The sequence below is a fragment of the Bufo gargarizans genome, chromosome 5 (genome assembly GCF_014858855.1).
Source record: "Bufo gargarizans isolate SCDJY-AF-19 chromosome 5, ASM1485885v1, whole genome shotgun sequence".
Taxonomy (NCBI): Eukaryota; Metazoa; Chordata; class Amphibia; order Anura; family Bufonidae; genus Bufo; species Bufo gargarizans.
This window is the reverse complement of record NC_058084.1, coordinates 266,820,187-266,842,979: the sequence shown is the minus strand read 5'-3', so window position 1 is coordinate 266,842,979 and position 22,793 is coordinate 266,820,187. Positions and strand designations below refer to the sequence as shown.

The following is a 22,793-nucleotide window of genomic DNA, read 5'->3' as shown; positions in this document are numbered from 1 at the left end:
CCGAATTTTGTGAGAGTGCAACGAGTAGTTCGCCAATGAAAGGGGAACGTCCAGTACAGCATATAGAAGGACAGCCGTGAATCTCATGAGCGCGCAAATTACCGCCCACGGAACGAGAAGTGGTCATGCACAAGGCCAGCACCGTTTCTAAAGGGAGTGCAAGCAGCGCACCCATGTTTAGAGGGCCATGCTCCTGGCCAGCAACGTATTCGGTGAGGGTGCAATGAACCGCACACGGCAGCATCGCATCCCAGGAGAGCGCGAGCACCCCGCCACGGACGGGGCCATGCACATGGCCAGCAACGTACTGGCGCAAGAACAAACACCGTCAGTGAAGGTGCATGTATGTCGCCTGAGGAGAGGAGGCATGCCCATGCCGGCAGCAAAGCCAGCGAGAGTGCGGTACACCGCCCAAGGAAGGGGGGGGGGGGCCATGCCTATGACTGGCAGCGGATCCGGTGAGAGTGCAAGCACCCCGCCATGGAAGGGGGTCAAGCACGTGGCCAGCAACCTACCGCGAGAGAACAACCCCAGCCAGGAAGAGTATGTATGCCGCCCGAGAGAAGGAGGCATGCTCAAGGCTGGCAGCGAAACCAATGAGAGTGCAGCCTACCGCTTATGGAAGGGAGTCATGCACAAGGCCGGCAGCGAATCCATTGAGAGTGCAGCGTTCCGCTTATGGAAGGGGGACGTGCACATGGCCGGCAGTGAACCCAATGAGTGCAGTGTTCCGCATATGGAAGGGGGACGTGCACATGTTTTATACCCATGGCCGACAGCGAACCCAGTGAGAGTGCAGCGTACCGCCATAGAAGGGGGATACACACATGGCCGGCAGGAATCCAGTGAGAGTGCCGTGCTCCTTGAGGGGTCATGTACATGGCCAGCACCGTATCTGGTGAGAGTGCAATTCTTCTGCCCCAGAAGGGGGTCATGCACCTGTCCGGCATTAAATCCAGTGAGAGTGATGCACATGGCCAACCTGTAACTGGAGAGGCGACGTTCTGCCTATAGACGGGGCGCCTGCCTTTGGTCAGCGCCGCATCCCGGGAGATGGCAAGGGTCCGCCTAGAAGGGGAACATGTAGCTGGCCAGAACCGCAGCAGAGGAGCGCAACATGCCGCCTACGGAAGGGGGGCATAGCGTGCGGCCAGCACTACTGCATCAGGCTGCAGCGTCCTGCGCAACCATTCCGTTATTTATTAACTTTTTTTTTTTTTTTTTTTTAAAACACAGCCACTCTGAGGCAAAAAAAGGGGCCACCATACAGGGGCACAATCTCACACAGGCCCACCAGGAAGCCCAGAACATAGAGGGTGTCCTCTAGATGGGAGCCGGCCCCTGGTGGCCGGTACCCAACAGGTTAACAAAACATCCGGCCTAGGGGGCGGCGCTGCGATCCCCTGGGGGCGGGGGACCTCCAGGCGGGAAGAATTCGCGCCGCGAGAAGTTCCCGCCCCCTCCAACTGAGGCTGGAAGTTTGTGGCCTAGTAGGCCGAGAAGCCGGGGCCTAGATTTTCGCGGCGCCCGGCCGACCGGGAGTACCGGCGGTCGGCCGGGACCGGGAGGGAGCCGGCTGACGCATGCACTAACGGCCCGCGGGTGCCCACCCCGCGGGCCGGCAGAGACAAAGGGCCGGATTGCGGCCGTGCAGGCCGAAGCCTGGGTCAAAGGTTTGCGGCACCCGGCCGGGAGCCGGCAGACGCATGCACTAACGGCCGCGGTTGCCCACCCCGCGGGCCGGCCGAGACAAAGGGCCGGATTGCGGCCGAGCAGGCCGAAGCCTGGGTCAAAAGTTTGCGGCTCCTGGCCGACCAAAAGCCTCAACAGTCAGCCGGGGCCTGCTGGAGCATCGCGCTCAGTACATGCAGGCAGTGAGGGCCTTGCGTCCGGCAGCTTCTGGAGCCGGCAGCTTCTGGAGCGGGCCCTTGGCCCTAGACACCGGTAAGGAGGGCGGGGGGGGGGGGACCCTGAAGTCCAGCACTGCACCCCCTGCCCTAACGGCGCCCGTGGAGGAGGGACAGGGCAGTCAGCGAGGGCCCCCTGTACTGAATCTGCGACCGGTAAGGGGGAGGGCCGGCATAACCCCTGTGTCAGAGGCAGCTAGGAGCGGGTCTCCGGTCCTAAAGCAGAATTCCTCCACAGCCATCCATTGCTCACCCCTGTGCAATGCCCTATGAAGGGGCAGTGTATAGTCGCCCCGCGGTCACCAGTATGGTGGTGGTGTGGGGCTATATGATTATTGGGCAACAGCTGGATATGAGAGACAGCCCTGGAGCCAGAAAATGGCTGTTCCCAACGACACCTCAGGGTCCAGCAGGGACCAGTATGGGGGTCCAGCACGCAGGAGACCGGGGAGGGAATGAGGGGAACGTAGGGCTGGAGAAGCCTCTCTCTTACCACAGCCGTCTTCACCCTCGGTCCGTTCCAGCAGGGTCGCCCCTTCAGCTACTGGCACCGTAGTGGCAGGACGCTGGAAGAGGGACTTGGCGTGCGGGCGACCCTTGCGCTGGCGGGATGCAGGGGAGCTGGGCTGCCCTGGTCCACCTTGCCTTCTGTGGGGGAGGCAGCAGTGCGGATGACCGGCACTGGCGCAGCTCGACCCCGGGAGAAACAGAGAGGTCTAGTGCGACTCTGTTGTCCCTGATGATCTGAAGAAAAAGACAAAAGCAAAAAGCAAAAATCAAAACTAAAAACCAAACAGGAGAAAAACAGCCCTGCAGTAGCAGGGAGTGTCTTGCCTCCTTGGACACTAAGCAAAAACTGGCAGTCTCTCTCTCCAGGCTGAGGGTATAGCTGTGGAGGAGGGGCTTAACAGTTCTTACTTAGTGTCACGCCTCCTAGGGAGATGAGCTATACCCAAGGTCTTCTGTGTCCCCCAAGGAAATTGGGCGAGAAAATGAAATTCTCAAATTTCATCCCCATTTGCCAATAACTCTTGTGCAACACCTAAAGGGTTAACGAAGTTTGTAAAATCAGTTTTGAATTTTTGGGCGGTTTCTATTATGTAAGCCTCGCAAAGTGACTTCAGACCTGAACTGGTCCCTAAAAATTAGGTTTTTGTAAATTTCTGAAAAATTTCAAGATTTGCTTCTAAACTTCTAAGCCTTGTAACATCCCCAAAAAATTAAATATCATTCCCAAAATAATTCAAACATGAAGTAGACATATGGGGAATGTTAAGTCATCACAATTTTTGGGGGTATTACTATGTATTACAGAAGTAGAGAAACTGAAACTTTGAAATTTGCCAATTTTTCCAAATTTTTGGTAAATTAGGTATTTTATTATGCAAAAAAATAAAAAAAATTTACTTAATTTTACCAGTGTCATGAAGTACAATATGTGACGAAAAAAACAATCTCAGAATGGCCTGGAGAAGTCAAAGTGTTTTAAAGTTATCAGCACTTAAAGTGACACTGGTCAGGTTTGCAAAAAATGGCCAAGTCCTTAAGGTGAAATAGGGCTGAGTCCTTAAGGGGTTAATTGAAAAAGGTATTGTCTCACTTGAGCAAAAGGCATTTATCATGTAGAGAAAGTTAATACAAGGCACTTACTAATGTATTGTTATTATCCATATTGCTTCCTTTGCTGGCTGGATTCATTTTTCACATTATACACTGCTCCTTTCCATGGTTATGACCACCCTGCAATCCAGCAGCAGTGGCCGTGCTTACACACTATAGGAAGAAGTGCTGGACTATGTGAGCACCTGTGAGGACGACACTTATTCCTATAGTGCACAAGCAAGGCAATATGGATAATAACAAATTGAGGTCCACAATGCACTGGCACTGACCGCGTGGCCACTGTCTGCAGACGCAGACAGAAAACCCACAGAAGCACTCCGTAGAGCTTCCAATCTACGGGATTGATGACACATTCAAGTGAACGGGGCCGCATCTGTGATATGGCCGGGGGCCCGTACATTGCGGGCCAAATGGACAGCGGCCATGTACATGAAGCCTTACAGTGATCCAAGTTGTTATGGTTCTAGGGATATTTTTTTTTTCATCTGTGCATTTCAAAAACTATATTAGATTTTTCCGCTGACATACATAGATGTATGAGGGGTGAGTTGTATTTTTTAATGCCACCATTTTAGGTGTACCTCTACTGTTATTATATGTACTTTTAAACATTTTGGGGCAGTGTTGTGAAAAAACACAGAAGGCATAGATTTTTGATGAGGTGTATGCCTTACAAATTAGGCGCAGTGTGTGGCAGTCCACGTGGCTTGTGTAGATTTTTAGTTACGGCCCCTTCTAAACGTGGCGCCGATCACACATTTTTTGTCTTTTTCCTGCAGCACATCGCCCTGTGTAAATTTGGCAGTGTGAATGCAGTGAAAGATCAACGCTAAAACTATAGTTTATCTATGACTCTGGTCGATCATGCATAAAAACACATCCTCAATGACAGCACAGTCTGTAAATGGCGCTTGTTGCAGCATTTACCATAGCTATTGCTTACTAGCAAACGGGTTATGGCAAATGTCATGAACATACTGAATGTTCTGGAGGGCGCTGTACAATAGCCAGATACAGGAAAAAAAAAAAATACAGGGTGTCATTTATCAAACTGGAGTAAAGTAGAACTGGCTTAGGCTACTTTCACATTAGCGTTCGGGGCTCCGCTTGCGAGTTCCGTTTGAAGGCTCTCACAAGCGGCCCCGAACGCATCCGTACAGCCCTAATGCATTCTGAGTGGATGCGGATCTGCTCAGAATGCATCAGTCTGGCACCGTTTGTCCTCCGCTCAGCAGGTGGACACCCGAACGCTGCTTGCAATGTAAGTCAATGGGGACGGATCCGTTTGAAGTTAACACAATATGGCTCAATTTCAAACGGATCCGTCCCCCATTGACTTTTAATGTAAAGTCTGGACGGATCCGTCTGAGCAACTTTCAAACGTAGAATTTTTTCTAAACTATAATGGAGCGGATCCGTCTGTGCAGACACCAGACTGATCCGCTCTGAACGCAAGTGTGAAAGTAGCCTTAGTTGCCGATAGTGACCAATCAGATACCTCCTTTAATTTTGCAAAGGAGCTGTCCAAAATGAAAGGTGGAATCTGATTGGTTGCTATGGGCAACTAAGACAGTTCTACTTTACACCAGTTTGATAAATGACCCCCAAAGTCCCTCAGAATGTGGCGCAGCACTCCATGGGCTGAATACAGCTATAAATGGTCAGATATGATATAGGACGGGCGCTCATGTGGAAAGTTACTTAGCGTTATGGAGAAAGTGAGCAGAGCTGACCCTGCACTTGGTCTCTCTGCAGCACACACAGATCTGTTACATGTGGTATAACAAGAGACACTTACTGGATGTTAAGAAGACATTCAGACAATGGTGGAAGGACTTAGGGAAATGTGGCTTGGATTCTGAGGAGAGAAGCAGTAATGAGTGAGTAGTTAGACTGTAGAATCTGAAAATAAATCCATCCAGTCAGGAATCAGTTAGCAGAAGTGAGTGTTATATAGAAAGTGGTGAGTAATGAAGGGGTTAACGAGTCCCTGGAGACAATAATAACTTATTAATGACCTTGTCCAGTGATTGCAGAACATGTGTTATTCTAATCCTGTTGTGTGAACTTAGGTTTTACTGATGCAGCAGAGGCGACTTTGTTTATTGGTACCATGGGTCAAATTTACTAAGGGGTAATGCACACGACCATATCTATTTTGCGGTCTGCAAAAAATATGGATGATGTTTGTGTGCATTCCGTATTTTGCGGAACAGTGATATGCAAAATAACCATAGAGCCCCAGTTATGGGCCTTCAACACAGTAGTTTGCAGAACGGAACAGCTGGCCCCTAATAGAACAGTTTTATCCTTGCCCGTAATGCGGACAATAATAGGACATGTTCTATTTTTTTGCAGAATGGAAATATGGACATACGGAAATGGAATGCAAACTGAGTAACTTCAGTTTTTTTTGCGGACCCATTGAAATGAATTGGTCCACCAAAACCCCCCCCCCCCCCCAAAAAACGGAATGGACACGTAAGTGAAATATGTTCGTGTGCATGAGCCCTAAGGCTAGGTATACACGACGACATTTGCCGCGCGACATCTTGTTGCACCAATGTCGTGCGTCAATTTTTATAATGGCAGTCTATGGTGTCGCACTGCAACTGCGACGCAACAGTCGCAGAAAATCCATTCGAGATGGATTTTTCTGCGACTGTTGCGTCGCAGCATGTTGCAGTGCGACACCATAGACTGCCATTATAAAAATTGACGCGCGACATTAGTGCAACAAAATGTCGCGCGGCAAATGTCGTCGTGTAGACCTAGCCTAAGACTAGTATTTTTTATGTCAGTCTGAGGCCTCTTTTGTACGAGCGTGACGGATTGGCTCCGGATGCGTTCAGTGAAACTCGCACCATTTTGCAAGCAAGTTCAGTCAGTTTTGGCTGCAATTGCGTTCAGTTTTTTCCACGCATTATAAAAAACTGAAGGTTTACAAACAACATCTCTTAGCAACCTTGTACTAATTAGCTTCTGCATACCCTGTCTGCCGGGAGGTATCACACATTTTGTGTGTGTTTTGTCACCTCTATGCTTTTATATTTATGTATTCAATAAAGTTTATTTTTATTTTTGTATACATTGCCGTTTTAGACTCTTTTGTTCCGTTGTAGGTTTAACCAGTGAAAAACGTATTGCATCCGCACTTGCTTCTGGATGCAATGGGTTTTTCACCAAAGCCCCATTCACGTCTATGAGGCCAGGGCTGCATGAAAAACGCAGAATACAGAACATGCGTGGAAAAACTCATGTACACAGACCCTTTGAAATTAATGGGTCAGGAGTCAGTGCGAGTGCTGTGCTCGTGTGAAAGAGGCCTAAGCGTTTGTTTACATGGCACATTCAAAGTGACACATGCAGTTTTACTGTTTTAATGAGCCTCACCTCTTCTAGTGGTGGAACCACACCATGTTAGACCCTAAGACTCTGTTCACATTACATCTGTGCTTTTCATCAGAGAGGTCAGGGGTGCTGCTAACCATAAAGGCGCACACTTAAATTCAGCAGGTTTATAACTTTGGGACTATAATGAAATTAAATCTGCACCATTTCCTTCTGTTCCAATCGCTACTTTAGCAGCACAGTGTACGAAGAAAATTACATATTTTTTGTTAAACCAATGCATTATATGATAGTTCATATACTAGAAACATTCTGAGGGCAGCATGAAGCCGTGACTGATGCTGAAAAGCTGCTGCATGATCTTCACAGGATGTGCCAGAGAACAGTCACGGTAATTCATGAGCTCTTCCTCTCCCACTTGATGATGAATACTAAAATGAAAACTGCCACTCATCAGCAGGTAGGCAGCGGAGGAGCTCATGAATTACCATGACTCTTCTCCAGCACATAGTGAGCTGTTGTGCCACTCATCGCAGTATGTGTTAGTTACCGAGAGGACAGTGTATGGCAGGGGTCAGGAACACAACTACCAACAGTCATACTTCCTCTGCTATTCTCAGAATTCCTAGAGAAGTGAATGCAGCATGCCGAGAGTGGTAGTTTCACCACAGCTGGAGTTCTGAAGGCTGCTGATCCTGGGTGTATGGTATAGTGACACTATCTGTGTGGTGTGAAGTATTGACGCCCTTACTGCAGAGATATATTGGCGGTTGATGAATCTGGATTTTTCCACCACCGGGGAGGTGACACCAGAGCTGTTCCTTCTTTCTGGAAAGGTGTACTGTGCGGAGGCGTCACACGGAGACCCGGCATCTTCAGACAGATTGTCCTGTGGAATACTGGAGACACAACCGCTGTCCGAGCCGCTGGATCCAGCCCCAGACATACAGTGAGAAGACTCTGAGCTCTCTGTGGCTGCAAGTGAAAGGCAAGACGATTAGTATGTGCTGAGCAGTAAGAAGAATGCAGGAGAAGGCCGATAATCTGACACATACTCATGGAAGGCTGGCTGCAGCTCGTCTCGTTCTCTAGCTCATCTTCCTCTAAGCAGCCACTGGTGTCAAATGATCTAGTGGGGGACAGCACTCCGGGCAGAAATGTTTGGTTGACATACATGTGCAGGTTAAGGGGTCCCAGTAATGATGCAGAAGAAGGGCCACAGGCAGAAGGTACAGAGTTACACGTGATGGGCGCCTGCGTCCTCTTGTAAGGATCTAAATGGTCAAATAAGGACACAGCAATGGAGGCTCTGGTCCTTGCCCCTGCACATAAAAGAGAAGGTATGAGCTACCTCAGCCTGATACTGTAAACGTCAGAGGGTAATAGGGGTATAATGGCATACCTCGCCCTTTCATGATGTAATCGATAGCACGGTTGTTTATTGCTGCATCACTCGGCTTGATGTCCAAAAATGGCTTATTACCGACACCCATAGAAACCATTTCCTGCATGCGGACCTCTGTAGGAATGAATTGCAGAGGAGGAAAAAATTACTGAAAGCGTGTGAGCCCCAAAGCAGCCGCTTCCCCTATAGCTACATCCCTGAATGATATATATGTGCGATACAGTGTATATGACGGCCACTGAATGGCGCTGTGTAATGCTTTTGATTATAGTAAAGCTGATCAGCAGGGGTCCCAGCATTCAGCTAGACTAGATCTTCTGCAACAGAAAGGTGTCCACAGCAGCCATATATTAACCCCTTGTTTCCTATCCACATGCCACTTACAAAATAGCACTGGTCACTCACTGTACCTTTATTCCTGGTCGCTTGCTGCCACAGGATTTTGGCAATGTCAGTTGTCCATGCTTGCTTGATTTCAGCGCTGCTTGCTTGAAGAATGTGAGTGTCATTGGATTTCCGCCTCCTGAACCATATTTCAAAGCGCTGACCACTGTCTCCAGAGTTTTCAGTCAAACCAATGTCTGCTGTCTGCAAGCCAGAGAAAGGGAGTAAGGTCAAATCCCTACAACTAACGTACCAGTAATCCCTTATTGGGTTTATAGTATGAGAAAAAAGGATGCCAAGAAATGGGAATGTACGTGTTGTAGAAATAATGCAGTCATTTATAAGTATTCAAAAAACAGCAACAAAAAAATTACAATTGTGTCCTAAAATGAAGTTATGTAAATTGTATCTGGAATCTTGAATTCAGCAGCAGTAAAAGTAACAATAAATCCACACCAGACCTGGTTGTGCAATTCATACTGTAAATGCTGCGGGTTTGCTGCAAATTTCACCATCTGCATTGTAACAGGTGAAATCTGAGATGGGAATCCGCAGCGTAAATTGACGCGCCGTGGATTTAAATTCATGTCAAATTATTTGCAGAAACTTCCTGCAGCATGTGGATGACATTTTTTCAACATCTCATCCACTTTGCTGCTACTGTATTATATTGTGGATTGTCTTAATACAATTTTGCAGCAGAAAACCTGGAGTGTTGCCTTTGGCTGTGCGGGCATGCTGGGAGTTGTAGTTTTGCAACAGCTGGAGGCACACTGGTTGGGAAACACTGAGCTTGATGACGTGCAGGTAAACAGCTGAACAGCTCAGGTGCTGGCTGTCGGCACCCTGCTGATTTGATATTGATGACCCATGCTCAGGATGAGTCACCAATATCTGACACTGCATAACAGCTTTAGGCCCCTTCAAGACGAGCGGGTCCGGATGCGTAGCGGCAAAAACTGAATGTGGTACCCAGATCCGAACTTCTTCATTGAAGTTCAGGTTTGGGTTCAAGGTTGTCTAGATTGTATTATTTCCCCTTATAACATGGTTATGGTTTTTCCCTTATAACATGGTTATAAGGGAAAATAATATCATTCTTAATACAGAATGCATAGTACAATAGGGCTGGAGGGGTTAAAAAAATAATAATAATAATTTAACTCACCTTAATCCACTTGTTCGCACAGCCGGCATCTCTTCTGTCTTCTTTTTTGAGGAATAGGACCTTTGATGACGTCACTGCGCTCATCATATGGTCCAGCACATGATCTTTTATCATGGTGATGGATCATGTGACGGACCATGTGATGAACGTAGTGACGTCACCACAGGTCCTTTTCCTGTGCACAGCAAAGATGAAGACAGAAGAGAAGCCGGGCTGCGCGAGCAAGTGGATTAAGGTGAGTTAAATAGTTTTAAAAAAAAAAAGTTTTTAACCCCTCCAACCCTTTTGTACTATGCATTCTCTATTAGGAATGCTATTATTTTCCCTTATAACCATCGTCTCTTAGCAACCGTGCGTGAAAATCGCACCGCATCCGCACTTGCTTGCGGATGCTTGCGATTTTCACGCAGCCCCATTCACTTCTATGGGGCCTGCGTTGCGTGAAAAACGCAGAATATAGAACATGCTGCGATTTTCACGCAACGCACAAGTGATGCGTGGAAATAACCACTCATATGCACAGCCCCATAGAAATGAATGGTTCCGTATTCAGTGCGGGTGCAATGCGTTCACTTCACGCATTGCACCTGCGCGGAAAACTCGCCCGTGTGAAAGGGGCCTTAATGACATATTTATTTACTGCATTAATTAATGGATTAATTAAATGGGTTTTCCCATCTGGACATTTATGGCATATTCTGTTGAGATAGGAATATCCGTTAAATCAGATGGTGACATAGAACCACAGCCAGGCTAATGACGGGACCCAGGACACTGAAGGTACCCATGGCAGTGATTTATACTGGATACAGTAGTTCTTTAGTCTCCAGAACCTGGTTCACTTACCTTAAATGAGCGCTTGTAGATGTAGACATCTAACCCTCCCTCAATCCTCTTAGGTTTGCTGAATAAGATGAGATCCTCGAACAGGAAGACATGTCTCTGACACTTTTTCCGGCCCAGCCACACCGTGAACTCGTCCTGTCTCACCAGCTGCCCTTGCTCCTTCAAGTTCACCTGATGCCACAAAAATATGGGATGCAGTCATTATACCGGCTCATATGTCATACATAAGGATGCAGGGTCCTGTACACATTGATTGAAGAGTAACAACTCACATCACAGTCCCGTATGGCATCCATCGCCAGAAGATCATTGCCATGACGCAGCTGAAACTTCACCATTTCCTCGGCTGCCCTCAGGTATGCCAGCTCTTGCTCCTGCGCCTCCCCGCACTCTTTAATCAGGTCTTTCAGGAGAAGCGCATACTTGCTCATCCTCTGAATAGGCTTCAGCAGGTATGAAGCCAGATCCATCTTGTCTCCCAGCTGACGCTGCTTGTTCTGAGCCACAAACGATTCAAGTCAGCATCTCACACCAGAAATTAATGATCAGCAAGAACAGTCCACAAAGTCACAGCAGCTTTCTTACCTTAAAAAATATGTTCCCATGGCTGGCGAGTAACAAGTCTGACCTGGGCTTATTCTTGCTGTACAGGGCATACATCCCAAACTGGTCTTTCTGCAGGAAAAAAGGGAACGGTCAGATAATAAGGGAAAATCACAAATGACATTACTGCCACTTAAAGGACAGCTTCAATTTTAGGATAATTATCTTTTTGTTTACAGACTTCCATGGCACAGACCTGAGGTGTCACAAGCATGAGATCAAATCAGATCCCTGGTAACTTTATCTACACAAGAGACAGGCACCAAAGAAATGCCATTGTATTTCTCATCGGCTTGTGTGGTGGTGGCACAGAACTGGTCACATAGATCACAAAGTCCAGTGTGCACAGAGCAACCACCCATCACATCTCGGCTTTCATCAGGTTGGATTATGTAATTCCTGATGATTGGCTGCAATAGGTAGCACCTTCACAAATCCTCAGAGGAAGCCTTAATGGGATATATTCCCATGTAAAGCGATGACACTTGACTAGGATATGCCATCACTTTATGATCATTGGGGGTCCGACTTCTCAGAGAGACCTACTGATCCTTAGAATGAAGTGGCAGCACTCTTCTACGTTGTTCCCGCACAAAAGTTCCCATGCCCTTCTGATTGCAGGAAGCCAGGTGGCCAAGGGGAAAATGGTGAAGGGGATGCAGCGACACCAGAACTCCAGTCCCTTCATTCTTGAGATAAGTGGGAGCCCGAGAGATCATACACCACCACTAACAATAATCCATCGCTCTTCCCTTAACCATTTAATACAATGTGAAGGAAAAAGCAACTATTTTTGTCAGGATCAGGGGAGCCACTTTCCTTCAACACTGCTATGGAGTCCCCTGAGGAAAACGGTCCTGGGGCCGAGTGCCCCGCTGCAATATCTAAGACTGTCTCTCAGGATGAATGGGTATGGCTTGAGGTCAATGCCATGGGTCCACTTATGACCAACAAGAAGCCTATGGTCTATGTGACGCAGACGCTCGCAGTAGACCTCTACCACTGTACATGCCTAATGTCCAGTCAAGGAAAGGTGGCGGGAGGGAGAGAAAATGGACACACATCACAGTGAACTTCTGGGGTCACTTACATGCCGGAGAAAGCAGTGGCTAACTCTTAGAGGATGATTGCAGCAGCTCTCCAGCTCCTTCAGGAAATACTGGCTGTGGAAATCTCTCAGCTTCTCCAGGTTTCCAAAGATAATACCTCTCTTCCCCCGAAGGTCCTGGGGAAGGTCGATACGATCCATCTCCGGAAAGTAGTTCTCACTGATATACCACAGGGATCGGACATATTCTCTCTCTGTGGTGACCATTTCATCGATGATATGCCGGAGTTTACTACAACAGAAGACAAACCACATTACTGCTGCACTTCACTGAAACTAACGTCTAGTTCTTGCAGGAGCCGTACTCCAGATGAGGTGCACCAAGATTGGTTAAAATATGGTGTATTGCAAGCTTAAACATTTATATAAATATAAAAGGACTGGGGTACTCAACAGGCAGACGCCAGCCGTCCGGACCCCTGCATGTCCCTCATTAAACTGTATCTGCATTCTTAGGACTCGGATACAGTGGAATACAATGGTGAAACAGTGAGTCGGCACCTCCCTGCTCCACTATTCACTGGTCAGTGCTCTATGACCCCAGCAGCAGGCACGATGAAATGACGTCATCATACCTGCTGCACTTAAGGAGAAGCCAAAACCCAAGGTAGATGTGCTCGGGGGAAGCACTAGGTGAGTAGGGCTTTTTTTATTTTATCAAAACTACAAGGGCATCACTATTGGCTGCATATCTTTTGTGAATGTGCATGTCTAGTGGGAGCGGGCACTAAGGGGTCATATCTACTGTAAGGGGCTATTAATGGGACATATCTTCTGTGAGGGGGACACTTAGTGGAGATCACATTCTGTGTGGGGGCATAAAGTGTCATCACTATTGTAGGTGGCACTAAGGACATTCTTATTGTGTTGGGACACAATTACTCTGTGGGAGGGATTAGAGGCGTGGCTTATTGTAAAAATAAATAAATATTTCCACAGTGCACTACATGCCACTGGTGTTTTATTGCAACTCGGAGCTTCACCCGATGGCAGACCCTTATATGTGGACCTTTATAAAAAGTACTTGAGTACCCCTGTAATAGGCCATCAAATTGTCATCAGTCTGACTGCTGGGATCCCATGTCATCTAATATAACAGGGTGTCTATAGGGTATTTTGTTGTTAAACACTGCCACATTTACATGCTGTAAGTCAGTGGACTTCAACTCTTGGCTCTCCAACTTTTAATACTACAACTCCCAGCATGCCCTGAAAGCCTGAGGCAGGTTGAGGACCACCACTCTATAGCCTCACGAGTATACCAAGTACAGAGAGTGATGGGTGGCACAGACAGCTGGTTATGGAATTATGTGTATAAATTTACATATTTATAATCCTCTAACACTAATAAAATGAGACAGCCTCTTACCTGCTGCGGCACCGTCCATCTGCTGAGGAGACACTACTCCGCCTATCACTCGGCATTCGTTCTGCTGACCAGTCCAAAGAGAGCGGTAGTCTGGGGCTGCAGGAACGCTCTGCTAGCTCTGTGCTGCTTACTTCCAGTCCTTTGATGAACACACCAGTGTTCCCTCTCCTAGCTGGCTCGCTGAGCCTCCGCTGACTACAATGGCTGCTAACATCAGTCCCAGGAAGGTCAAAACTCTGAGCCTTTCTTAGCAACCTTCTTCCCATGGGACGGGATGGGGTAGGGGTCGAGCCCCCGGAAGGCACCTGGTGCACCAGTTCTAGGTGAAGGTCCTCGCTGGGAGAACTTTGAAGAGACAGTTTACGCATTCTGTACGCCGATGATGATGCAATGGAACTGGCACTGGAACCAGGGGGGCTAGCTCTGAAGAGTGTCTGATCCACTTCAGGTCGGTGAGACAGAACTCTCCCAAGTCTCCTCTCCCTGCCGCAGACAGGGGAGTGAAGCGGCTTATTTTGCATATAAGACACATTAATGTTCCTATCTGAATGTACTTTTAGGTCGAGATGTTTTGAGGCTGGAGACCAGACAGAGTTTTGTTCTCCCGACACTAAGCTTTTTGCCCTCAGTGCAGCTTCAAGTTTCTTCTCTAAAACTTGCCTAGCCTCCTGACACTTTGACCAAGCGAACTTCCAGTGTTTGATTCCCTTCTCATTCTTCAGTTCATAGGCGAGCTCTCTCATCTCCTCAAACTTGTTCTCTCCGATCATGGGATGCTGCAACTGGTACTTCTCAAGACTCTCAAAGGCACCAACGCAGAGCTCGGGAGAGTTACAGTCATCCAAGCTGATGGCACCAAGATGTCGCATCCCATCCAATGCCCATTCATAAGCCTGAAGAAGGAAATAAAGAAAGTCGGTAAAATGTATTTCATATTCACACTGCATATATTTCACACAGATTTCAGCTCATATTCCACGAATTTAAAATCGATGTTGAAAAGTGACGTGTGGCTTTTTTCTGCATCTCTCATGGCAGGTTTACCTGGACCTGTAATGGTTCAGATTGCAAATCCAATGCAGAATCTGAGGGTCGTCTTGGATTTCTGCTGTGGATTTAGCATCAGATTTTTCCACATGTGATCAGGCAGATCAAAGACCTGAGCACAGAAGACGATAGATGAAACAAACAGCTACTTGTCATCAGCTAGGCCGGCATCGAGCGTCAACTTTTCTTGACGGCGATCATCTCAGGGTATTAAATAGGGCTATTCCCCAGAGAAACCACCAGCACCGCAGGACCCTGACTCGCTATTATTGGACGGGACATTTAAATGCAAATATCAAGAGCTTTGATGTTCACCATTTCTTAATCTGCTCAAAGAGCAGCAACTCCACCTCTGAACTCCCTTCTGCACTCAATACCGTCCTCGTGTGTATGGGGCAAAAGCATCCTACAGAACGATCAGAGTGTCAGCTTCACTGTCATACAATCATGCATTGTGCCGAGAGCAGCCAGTGTGATCTGCAGTTCTGAACAGTGTTTGAAAACCTTCAGGTTGGTGCCTTTTCTCTTCTTTGAGACATTGTGGTGCCAACCATCTGATATTTAGGGGCACCACCTACTAAGTATTCATAAAGCCGCCTCCATGAGAACAAAAGGGGTTCTCATCCTGTGGGAAACCGGACCCCCGACTCCTGCGGAGTCTCACAAATAGTCGTGTTCAATTCAGGAATGCGGTCACCTGACTGTGGGCTCCTGAAATTCATGGAGGGTGCAGCTGTGCCAGGATGAAGGAGGTGCCCAGTGCAATACAGGACCCACTATGCTCTGCAGACAAAAGATTTACTGCTTGTCCTGAAATACCCAGTCCAGACAGTATGAGGTAATGATCAAATCTTACAGAGCAACATCAACCAGCCTATACCCACAGTCAATGCCTGCACGCTGTAACAAGTGGTACCACTATAACCAGCATTCAGTTATACCTCTAAGTCCTGCAGTCTTAAAAGGGCCAGGCCAATGGGTTTTCTACCATTTTTGATATAACTAAGAGTGGGAAACAAACCAAATTGTAATTCACTCATCCCATTCACAGCAGCCAAATACACAATGTCAGCATGCACAGAACATGATGGAAACACACTTAATTCAACCACATTATTATTTTACGTGATATCGCTCAAGTGTCAGTCTATGATCGGGCAAGAATTTTTCCAAATATAAAGGAAGTGACGACTGTGCAGGAAAAAATCATCCTGTTAAGAAATAACACATAAGTGCAGTGTTTTGACCTGCACTGAGAACTGTGTCAAGAATCTTGAGCTTGCTGCTCGCAAACACATACTGAAATATCCTTCAAATAGCGACTGCACCACAAGAGAGCCCATCACGGCCTGTGCACACGGATGACATCAGCCTGCAGCTCCATACAGAATACACATTGCCCTAACAATCCCCACTCCCTACATCTCAGATTTGTACAACTGCCGAGCTTCTAATACACCTGCATAGGAGGAGAAGGTCACTTCATCTTCACCTCCCCACAGGGCAGGGATTTCTTCAGTGTATTTCACTGGGATTTATAGGGCAGCTCTGGATCTCACACAAAGGTGCAGAATTTCAAGAAGACTCTTGTTGACCTCTTGGTCAAATGTAGAAGAAACTACAAGTCTAGGAAAAGAAAGAGGACGATCTATAGAAGTAGAGTGACGCTAAACTGTCTGGGTGACCTCCTCCCCTATATACTGGTCACATCTGCTGGGAGGACAGGACAGATGTATGATCACCCCCACCCCCATTCAGCAGCATAGGGCAAATACCCTCTTTTATATAGGAGACTCCTGAACTCTTCTGAAGGAAGGGGGCTTGCAGCAGCTGTTGATCACCGGGGTCAGCCCCTGACCATTGATGCAGCTCCTACCTCAATAGACGCACCCAGCACAATGAGAGCAAATCCGCAGGGATCAGGCCGAGCCTGGGGCAGCTGCTAATACAGGCGCTCACACTGTACCAGACAGGTGTATGGAAGACAAGGCCACGCTTACAGCAATATAAAGGGTGAGGGGTCAACTCATCCACCTGTCACCTTAAATGCAGTTGTCAGGGCAGGCTGAGAGTTGTAGTTTTGCAGCCCTGGCAAACCACATTTTGGAGTCAATTAATACCAACCAATCCAGGTGTGACAGAGTTAATTTGCGTCCCCACATGGGTCGGCCCAATTTCATGTCACGCTTTGTGTTCCAGCTGAATGAGCGATGATTGGAGATGGAGGGGAGGAATCAGGCGTGGCTGGAATTTTAATTCAGCTGAAAGAAATTAGCCGACAGAGGTCCAGAAAGGGACAGCGGCTTCTCCTCCAAAACCAGGGGGAAGGGGGTGCAGTGCATGATGTGAAATGTTGGGGTTTTGTTACTGGAGGGTTTTGGAAATGAAATGCATTCTCTTTTCAGGGTAGATTCTCCCTTTCAGGCTGTTAGTTGTCACCAATACAGGAGGAAACGGGTATTTCTAGTTCTCCCACATCAAGGTCTTTTCTCCAAGAGCCTCCCAATTGATGCCAAGTGCCCTGAAAACACTGGATCATATTCCTATTGACCGCTGATCACAGGTGCACCCGAAGGGCTCTGGTTATATAACCAGATCTGTGCAGGATACACAGAAGCTTTATTCTGCAGCACGGAGGAGAAGCTCATTCCTTTGTGTATAAGGCCTCATGCACACAAACGTATTTTGTTTCTGTCTCTGTTCCGTTTTTTTGGCGGATAGGATGTGGACCCATTCATTTCAATGGGTCCGCAAAAAATGTAGACAGCACACCGTGTGCTGTCCGCATCAGTATGTCCGTTCCGTTGCCCCGCAAAAAAAATGGTGCATGTCCATATGGAATGTCATCCGTTTTTTTTGTGGATCCGTAATTTGCAGACCGCAAAACACATACAGTCGTGTGCATGTAGCCTAAGAAAGAGAACAGGAAGAGCACGGAAAGTGCTCCCCGCATAGTAACATCCAAATCAGGGTACGGTGCACAGGGCTGCAACTTTCAGATATACCATGCATTTTATTTCCTCGCCATTTGCCCACAGTTGACTGTTTGATACAGGTAACCCTCTCTGACTGATACATTGCACCAGCAGCAGGACAAGAGAGAAAGCTGTGCAGCGGCTGCTGAGGTGTTCGGGTTGTCTAGAGGGTTGTGCAGCAAAACTTCAGCTCTGAGAAAAATTATTCTCTTCAATGATGGCAAGCAGAGAACACGAAAAGAGTGAGAAATGCAAAGTCCATTAAAGCTGCAGACATTTTACCTACGCTCGGTTACATACTTCTGGTAAGTAGGCTCCATGGCTCCATCTCATAGGACTGTCCTATAACTATTCTGAGGGGATGGCAGATGTTGTGGCGTCCACGTGCAGCCGAAGGCCTGGCCAATGCTTCTATGATTTTGCAAGTACAACTAAGGTATTGCCATCAAGATCAGGCGGCCATATGCAGATACCGTCCGCAACGTCTGCCCATACCCTTATAGAGAACATATAAATGAAGGAATAAGATGAGCTGTTCCTGCAGATGAGATTTGCATTGATTGTGAGGCGCTGATTTCCTCAGTGAAGAGGCCGGATAATTAAATGTTCTGCAGGATGTATGACGAGATGAATCTGTCACCGAGTTTATGTAGCATCTGGACACAAGCTGCAGACTTATCTCTGTGCACACGGAGACTGATGTCAAACACATCCACCTGACCAAGGACAAAAGCATGTCCAATTGGCCTTCATCGGGGCTGTATACATCAATATATCTTTTTTAACTGTATGGAAAAACCACAGCAGTACTTTTAGTCCGGCTGCCTCTCGCCGTGCCACCACCGGAACCCCGCCCCCATTATAATCAATGGGAACGGAGTGGGTTTCGGGAGGCACACGTAAACTAGCGGCAGGACGGATCCGACAGGATGTTCACCTGCCGCTAGTGTGAAACTAGTCTAAGCCTGCGTCAGTAAAGGGAACCAATGGATATGTTTAATGTATACATCAGGAGCTTTTTCCTGCGTATACGGTAAGTGCAGGCCTCTGCCACAGTCCGCACTGGGCCTTACAGCAACAGTGCAGAGGAATTACACCGACAGTAGTTGTGATGATCAAACTATGTTTATTCATCAACCAACGTCACAACAGTGAATTTTTAATGCTAAATGGATCAGGGGCGAATATTAACCCTGTGTATGCCCAACCTAAATAACTCCATCTAACATGAGGATGATTATAGCGAGCAGTGGCCTCTCGTCCTCTGGTTGCTCGCCAGCCTCTGCCATGTGTCTGTGAAAACCCATCAGAGAGCAAATAAACCATTAATGAGGCTCAAAGTGAGTGTGTGTGTGTGTGAGTGTGTGTGTGTGTGTGTGTGTGTGTGGAGGGGGTCTTATTTACCTACTAGGACCATAAAAGTTAAAGTAATGTAAGTGCCACAGACAGCCACAGCCCTGCAGAGCTTGTCACCCACAAGGTGACGTAAAGTGAATTTTGTATACTGTCATAGTAAAAACTTACCTTTCTGAGAGAAGCAGCTCTGCCTATCGGAATAACCCCTTACTGCCCGCCTGTAGACTGTCTATATATGAACAGCTGGAAACCTCTGACCTCCAGGTACCTGGCTCTATGAGGGTCTATTCAGACACAAGCCTCGCTCGGCCCCCTCCTGTAGAAGACCCCACGCTGCTTTTCTCATTAACTCCAGGACGCCCTCACAGCTGCCATAACCTGGCGACAGCCGACTTCAAATGAATTTACATAACGCCAACGTGAGCACTGCTAGACAATTAACACTGAATCCTCAATATAAAATTCACTTCCAGGGTACAATGTGCGAGACATGATACTCCGAGCCTGGCACAGACCCAGAGATATTGTACACAGTGCCACAAAACTCCAGCTGGAGAGGGCACAAAGATCTCCAGGACCCTCAGCCCACTATCCTACAGCTTGTCCACTGCTCCCTGACCCAGCCTCCAACCCACAGATATAGTACCGCAACACCTGCTGCACCCTACTCTAGTATTGTCCTCACAAGTGATAGGAAACCTGGAGACCCTCTTACCTGCACGTCTGTAGACCCCATCAGGCGCTGACCAGTATCTGAGCTGTATTCCTTGCAGCCTCTTCTCATGATCTGCTGGAGAAGTGAGTGACTGGCGCCCAGCGCCTGCACCCTACCAAGCTCAGCTATTCACAAGCAAATGTGAGGCAGATGGGCAGACCCTAGACCCAGCGACAGGGAGAGTGGGGGGATGGGCCCAGACTAAAGTGTGCGACTGGAGGAGAGGGGGAACAGACTTGTGAATAGGACAGAAATCCCCCAGACTAGTGCCAGGGTAAATGCCAGCCTGAGAACTGAGAGGGTTAAAAGTCCCATGGTCAGACGTTATACTTCTGTGCAGATCATTATTGCACACCGTAACGCCACACGGAGCTAGATTATAAGACTTGAATAGATTTTCACCTGCAGATCAGGAGACGGCCGCCTTCAGAGCCTCCAAGTTGCAGTTTGATATGTGGCAGATCCACAAAAATATTTAGCCCCATTTAATAAAGCTAATCTGTGTGCCCACCCGCCACAGAATCTGTGATATCACTGCCCCCCCCCCCCCCCCCCCCAAAAAAAAAATCAATTGAAATCAATGGGATGTGGTTTATGGGTGAATTTACAGCACACAATATGCACAAAATGTTTCTGATATGTGAACATATCAGAAAGATTACACAGAAATGTACACAATGAAAACTCCACCAAATACATTCACTGCTGAGACTGTCAGCTCTGCGGACAAGGAACATGACCTTTGTATAATCAAATGTTCTGAAAGTTTCCATTATACCTTTCATTCACATTTTTAAGATCCCTGTGTGCTGTCAATGAAAGGCAAAACTGTTATTTGCATAAAAAAGCTGAGAACTCATCCTTACCCAAAAATTGCTCACAGCTGAGGGTTTGTTACATTATTACCATGCTAAACAGATGCTCCAGATGAAGAGCAGGCTCGTGCTATTAGGCCTCTTTCACACGGGCATTGCGGGAAAAGGTGCGGGTGCGTTGCGGGAACATGCACGATTTTTCCACGCGAGTGCAAAACATTGTAAGTTCGGGCTTGGGATCGGTGTTCTGTAGATTGTATTATTTTCCCTTATAACATGGTTATAAGGGAAAATAATAGCATTCGGAATACAGAATGCATAGTACAATAGCGCTGAAGGGGTTAAAAAATATATAAATAATTAAACTCACCTTAATCCACTTGATCGCACAGCCCGGCATTCTCTTCTGTCTTCTTCTTTTGCTGTGTGCAGGAAAAGGACCTGTGATGACGTCACTCCAGTCATCACATGGGCCATCACATGATCCATCACCATGGTAAAAGATCATGTGACGGACCATGTGATGACCGGAGTGACGTCACCACAGGTCCTTTTCCTGCACACAGCAAAAAAGAAGACAGAAGAGAAGCCGGCTGTGCGAGCAAGTGGATTAAGGCGAGTTTAATTATTTATATATTTTTTTAACCCCTCCAGCCCTATTGTACTATGCAGTCTGTATTCAGAATAGGTTGTAACAATGCTGACCTCTTTGTTACGTATTTCTTGTTGGAAAACAATAAAAACAATTTTAAAACAGAATACTATTATTTTCCCTTAAAACCATGTTATAAGGGAAAATAATAATGATCGGGTCTCCATCCCGATCGTCTCCTAGCAACCGTGCGTGAAAATCGCACCGCATCCACGCATGCTTGCGATTTTCACGCAACCCCATTAATTTCTATAGGGCCTGCGTTACGTGAAAAATGCACAAAGAGGAGCATGCTGCAATTTTCACACAATGCACAAGTGATGCGTGAAAATCACCGCTCATGTGAACAGCCCCATAGAAATGAATGGGTCAGGATTCAGTGTGGGTACAATGCGTTCAACTCGCGCATCTCGACCGTGTGAAAGGGGCCTTAGTTGATCCCCTGCACTATCTGCTGGGTGACAAAGTATAGCTCAATCCCAGCTACATGGAGCATTGCATGGTGGGTGAAATCAGCTGCCACATTCCTGGTGCTCAGCCACAGAAGTGGACTCTCAACAGGACAGCAATGATGATGACGATATTGCTGCACAGGTCATTCTTCCCTCCATTCATTCTCCCCTATGGTCACTGATCAGAAGCTGCCGAGCAAATTCCAGGGAAACGGCGGTTACCGGAGAAACTACTTTAATCAACAGCTACAGGCAGATTAGAGGCCTGCGTGGTATGGCGGCACTCTAGCCTGGCGTGTCCTCACATACTATGCACTGCCTATCCACAGCCTCCTCCACATCACTACTTTTACATCTTACACACTGACCGGTATGGATCAGATGGTGATAAAAGTTCCGATAATCCAGCCTGCGTGCCATGTTACTGGATACTCCGATCTATGAGATGCCACACATCAATGTATATATAATACAAGTCTGTGCGATTACCTGCTGCCAGGTGGTTGTTCAGCTACAGAGCCATAAGATGACGGCTAAATGCAGACCTAAGTGTATGGCGCCAGCCCATGCTACATCATATCCCACACTGTGCCAGGGACTGCGCCGACATCTCCAGACTGGACGCCGGCCCAAGTGTGTGTGTGTGTGTCTTGTCCAGCAGTCTTAAGGAGACAGTGTGGAGAGTTATTCATCACTGGACTATTGTTTGCATGTCTGACTAAGGATTTCCGAGCTATAAAGAGGCCAGATCAATGGAGTTCCCAGTTATCACTGGGAGAACGGCTCATTTGCTGTGTAGCATCATACATTCATCTTAACAGGAGGTGGTTTTTCCAGTAGAAATCTGATCTGGATAATACAGGGGTTCCCAGTCAGGAGACAGCTCCTAATTACCTCAAAATGACCTTACAGGGTCCCTACACCCGGTACCACATGACAGAAGCTTGCAGAGACTATGAGGTAACAATCATGACATTTCGTTTTTCTATGTTCCTCAAGATTTGCAATTAATATGTA

At 47.3% G+C, this 22,793-nt stretch overlaps 1 protein-coding gene across 2 annotated transcripts in view; it reads right to left on the bottom strand.

Annotated features, from left to right (window-relative positions):
* Positions 1 to 22,793, bottom strand: part of LOC122937707 (rho guanine nucleotide exchange factor 40-like) — a 76,988-nt gene that overhangs the window by 5,201 nt on the left and 48,994 nt on the right. The window contains exons 14-23 of one of the 2 annotated variants that reach the window (XM_044292692.1): positions 13,765 to 14,657; positions 12,378 to 12,627; positions 11,270 to 11,359; positions 10,957 to 11,181; positions 10,685 to 10,855; positions 8,697 to 8,874; positions 8,284 to 8,400; positions 7,937 to 8,203; positions 7,633 to 7,856; positions 5,329 to 5,388 (exon numbers count right to left, since the gene is read on the bottom strand). In XM_044292692.1, coding sequence (XP_044148627.1) covers positions 5,347 to 5,388; positions 7,633 to 7,856; positions 7,937 to 8,203; positions 8,284 to 8,400; positions 8,697 to 8,874; positions 10,685 to 10,855; positions 10,957 to 11,181; positions 11,270 to 11,359; positions 12,378 to 12,627; positions 13,765 to 14,657 — 2,457 coding nt within the window. In that variant the 3' untranslated portion in view covers positions 5,329 to 5,346. The remainder of the gene's footprint in view (positions 1 to 5,328; positions 5,389 to 7,632; positions 7,857 to 7,936; positions 8,204 to 8,283; positions 8,401 to 8,696; positions 8,875 to 10,684; positions 10,856 to 10,956; positions 11,182 to 11,269; positions 11,360 to 12,377; positions 12,628 to 13,764; positions 14,658 to 22,793) is intronic. The other variant, XM_044292693.1, reaches the window with a different exon arrangement.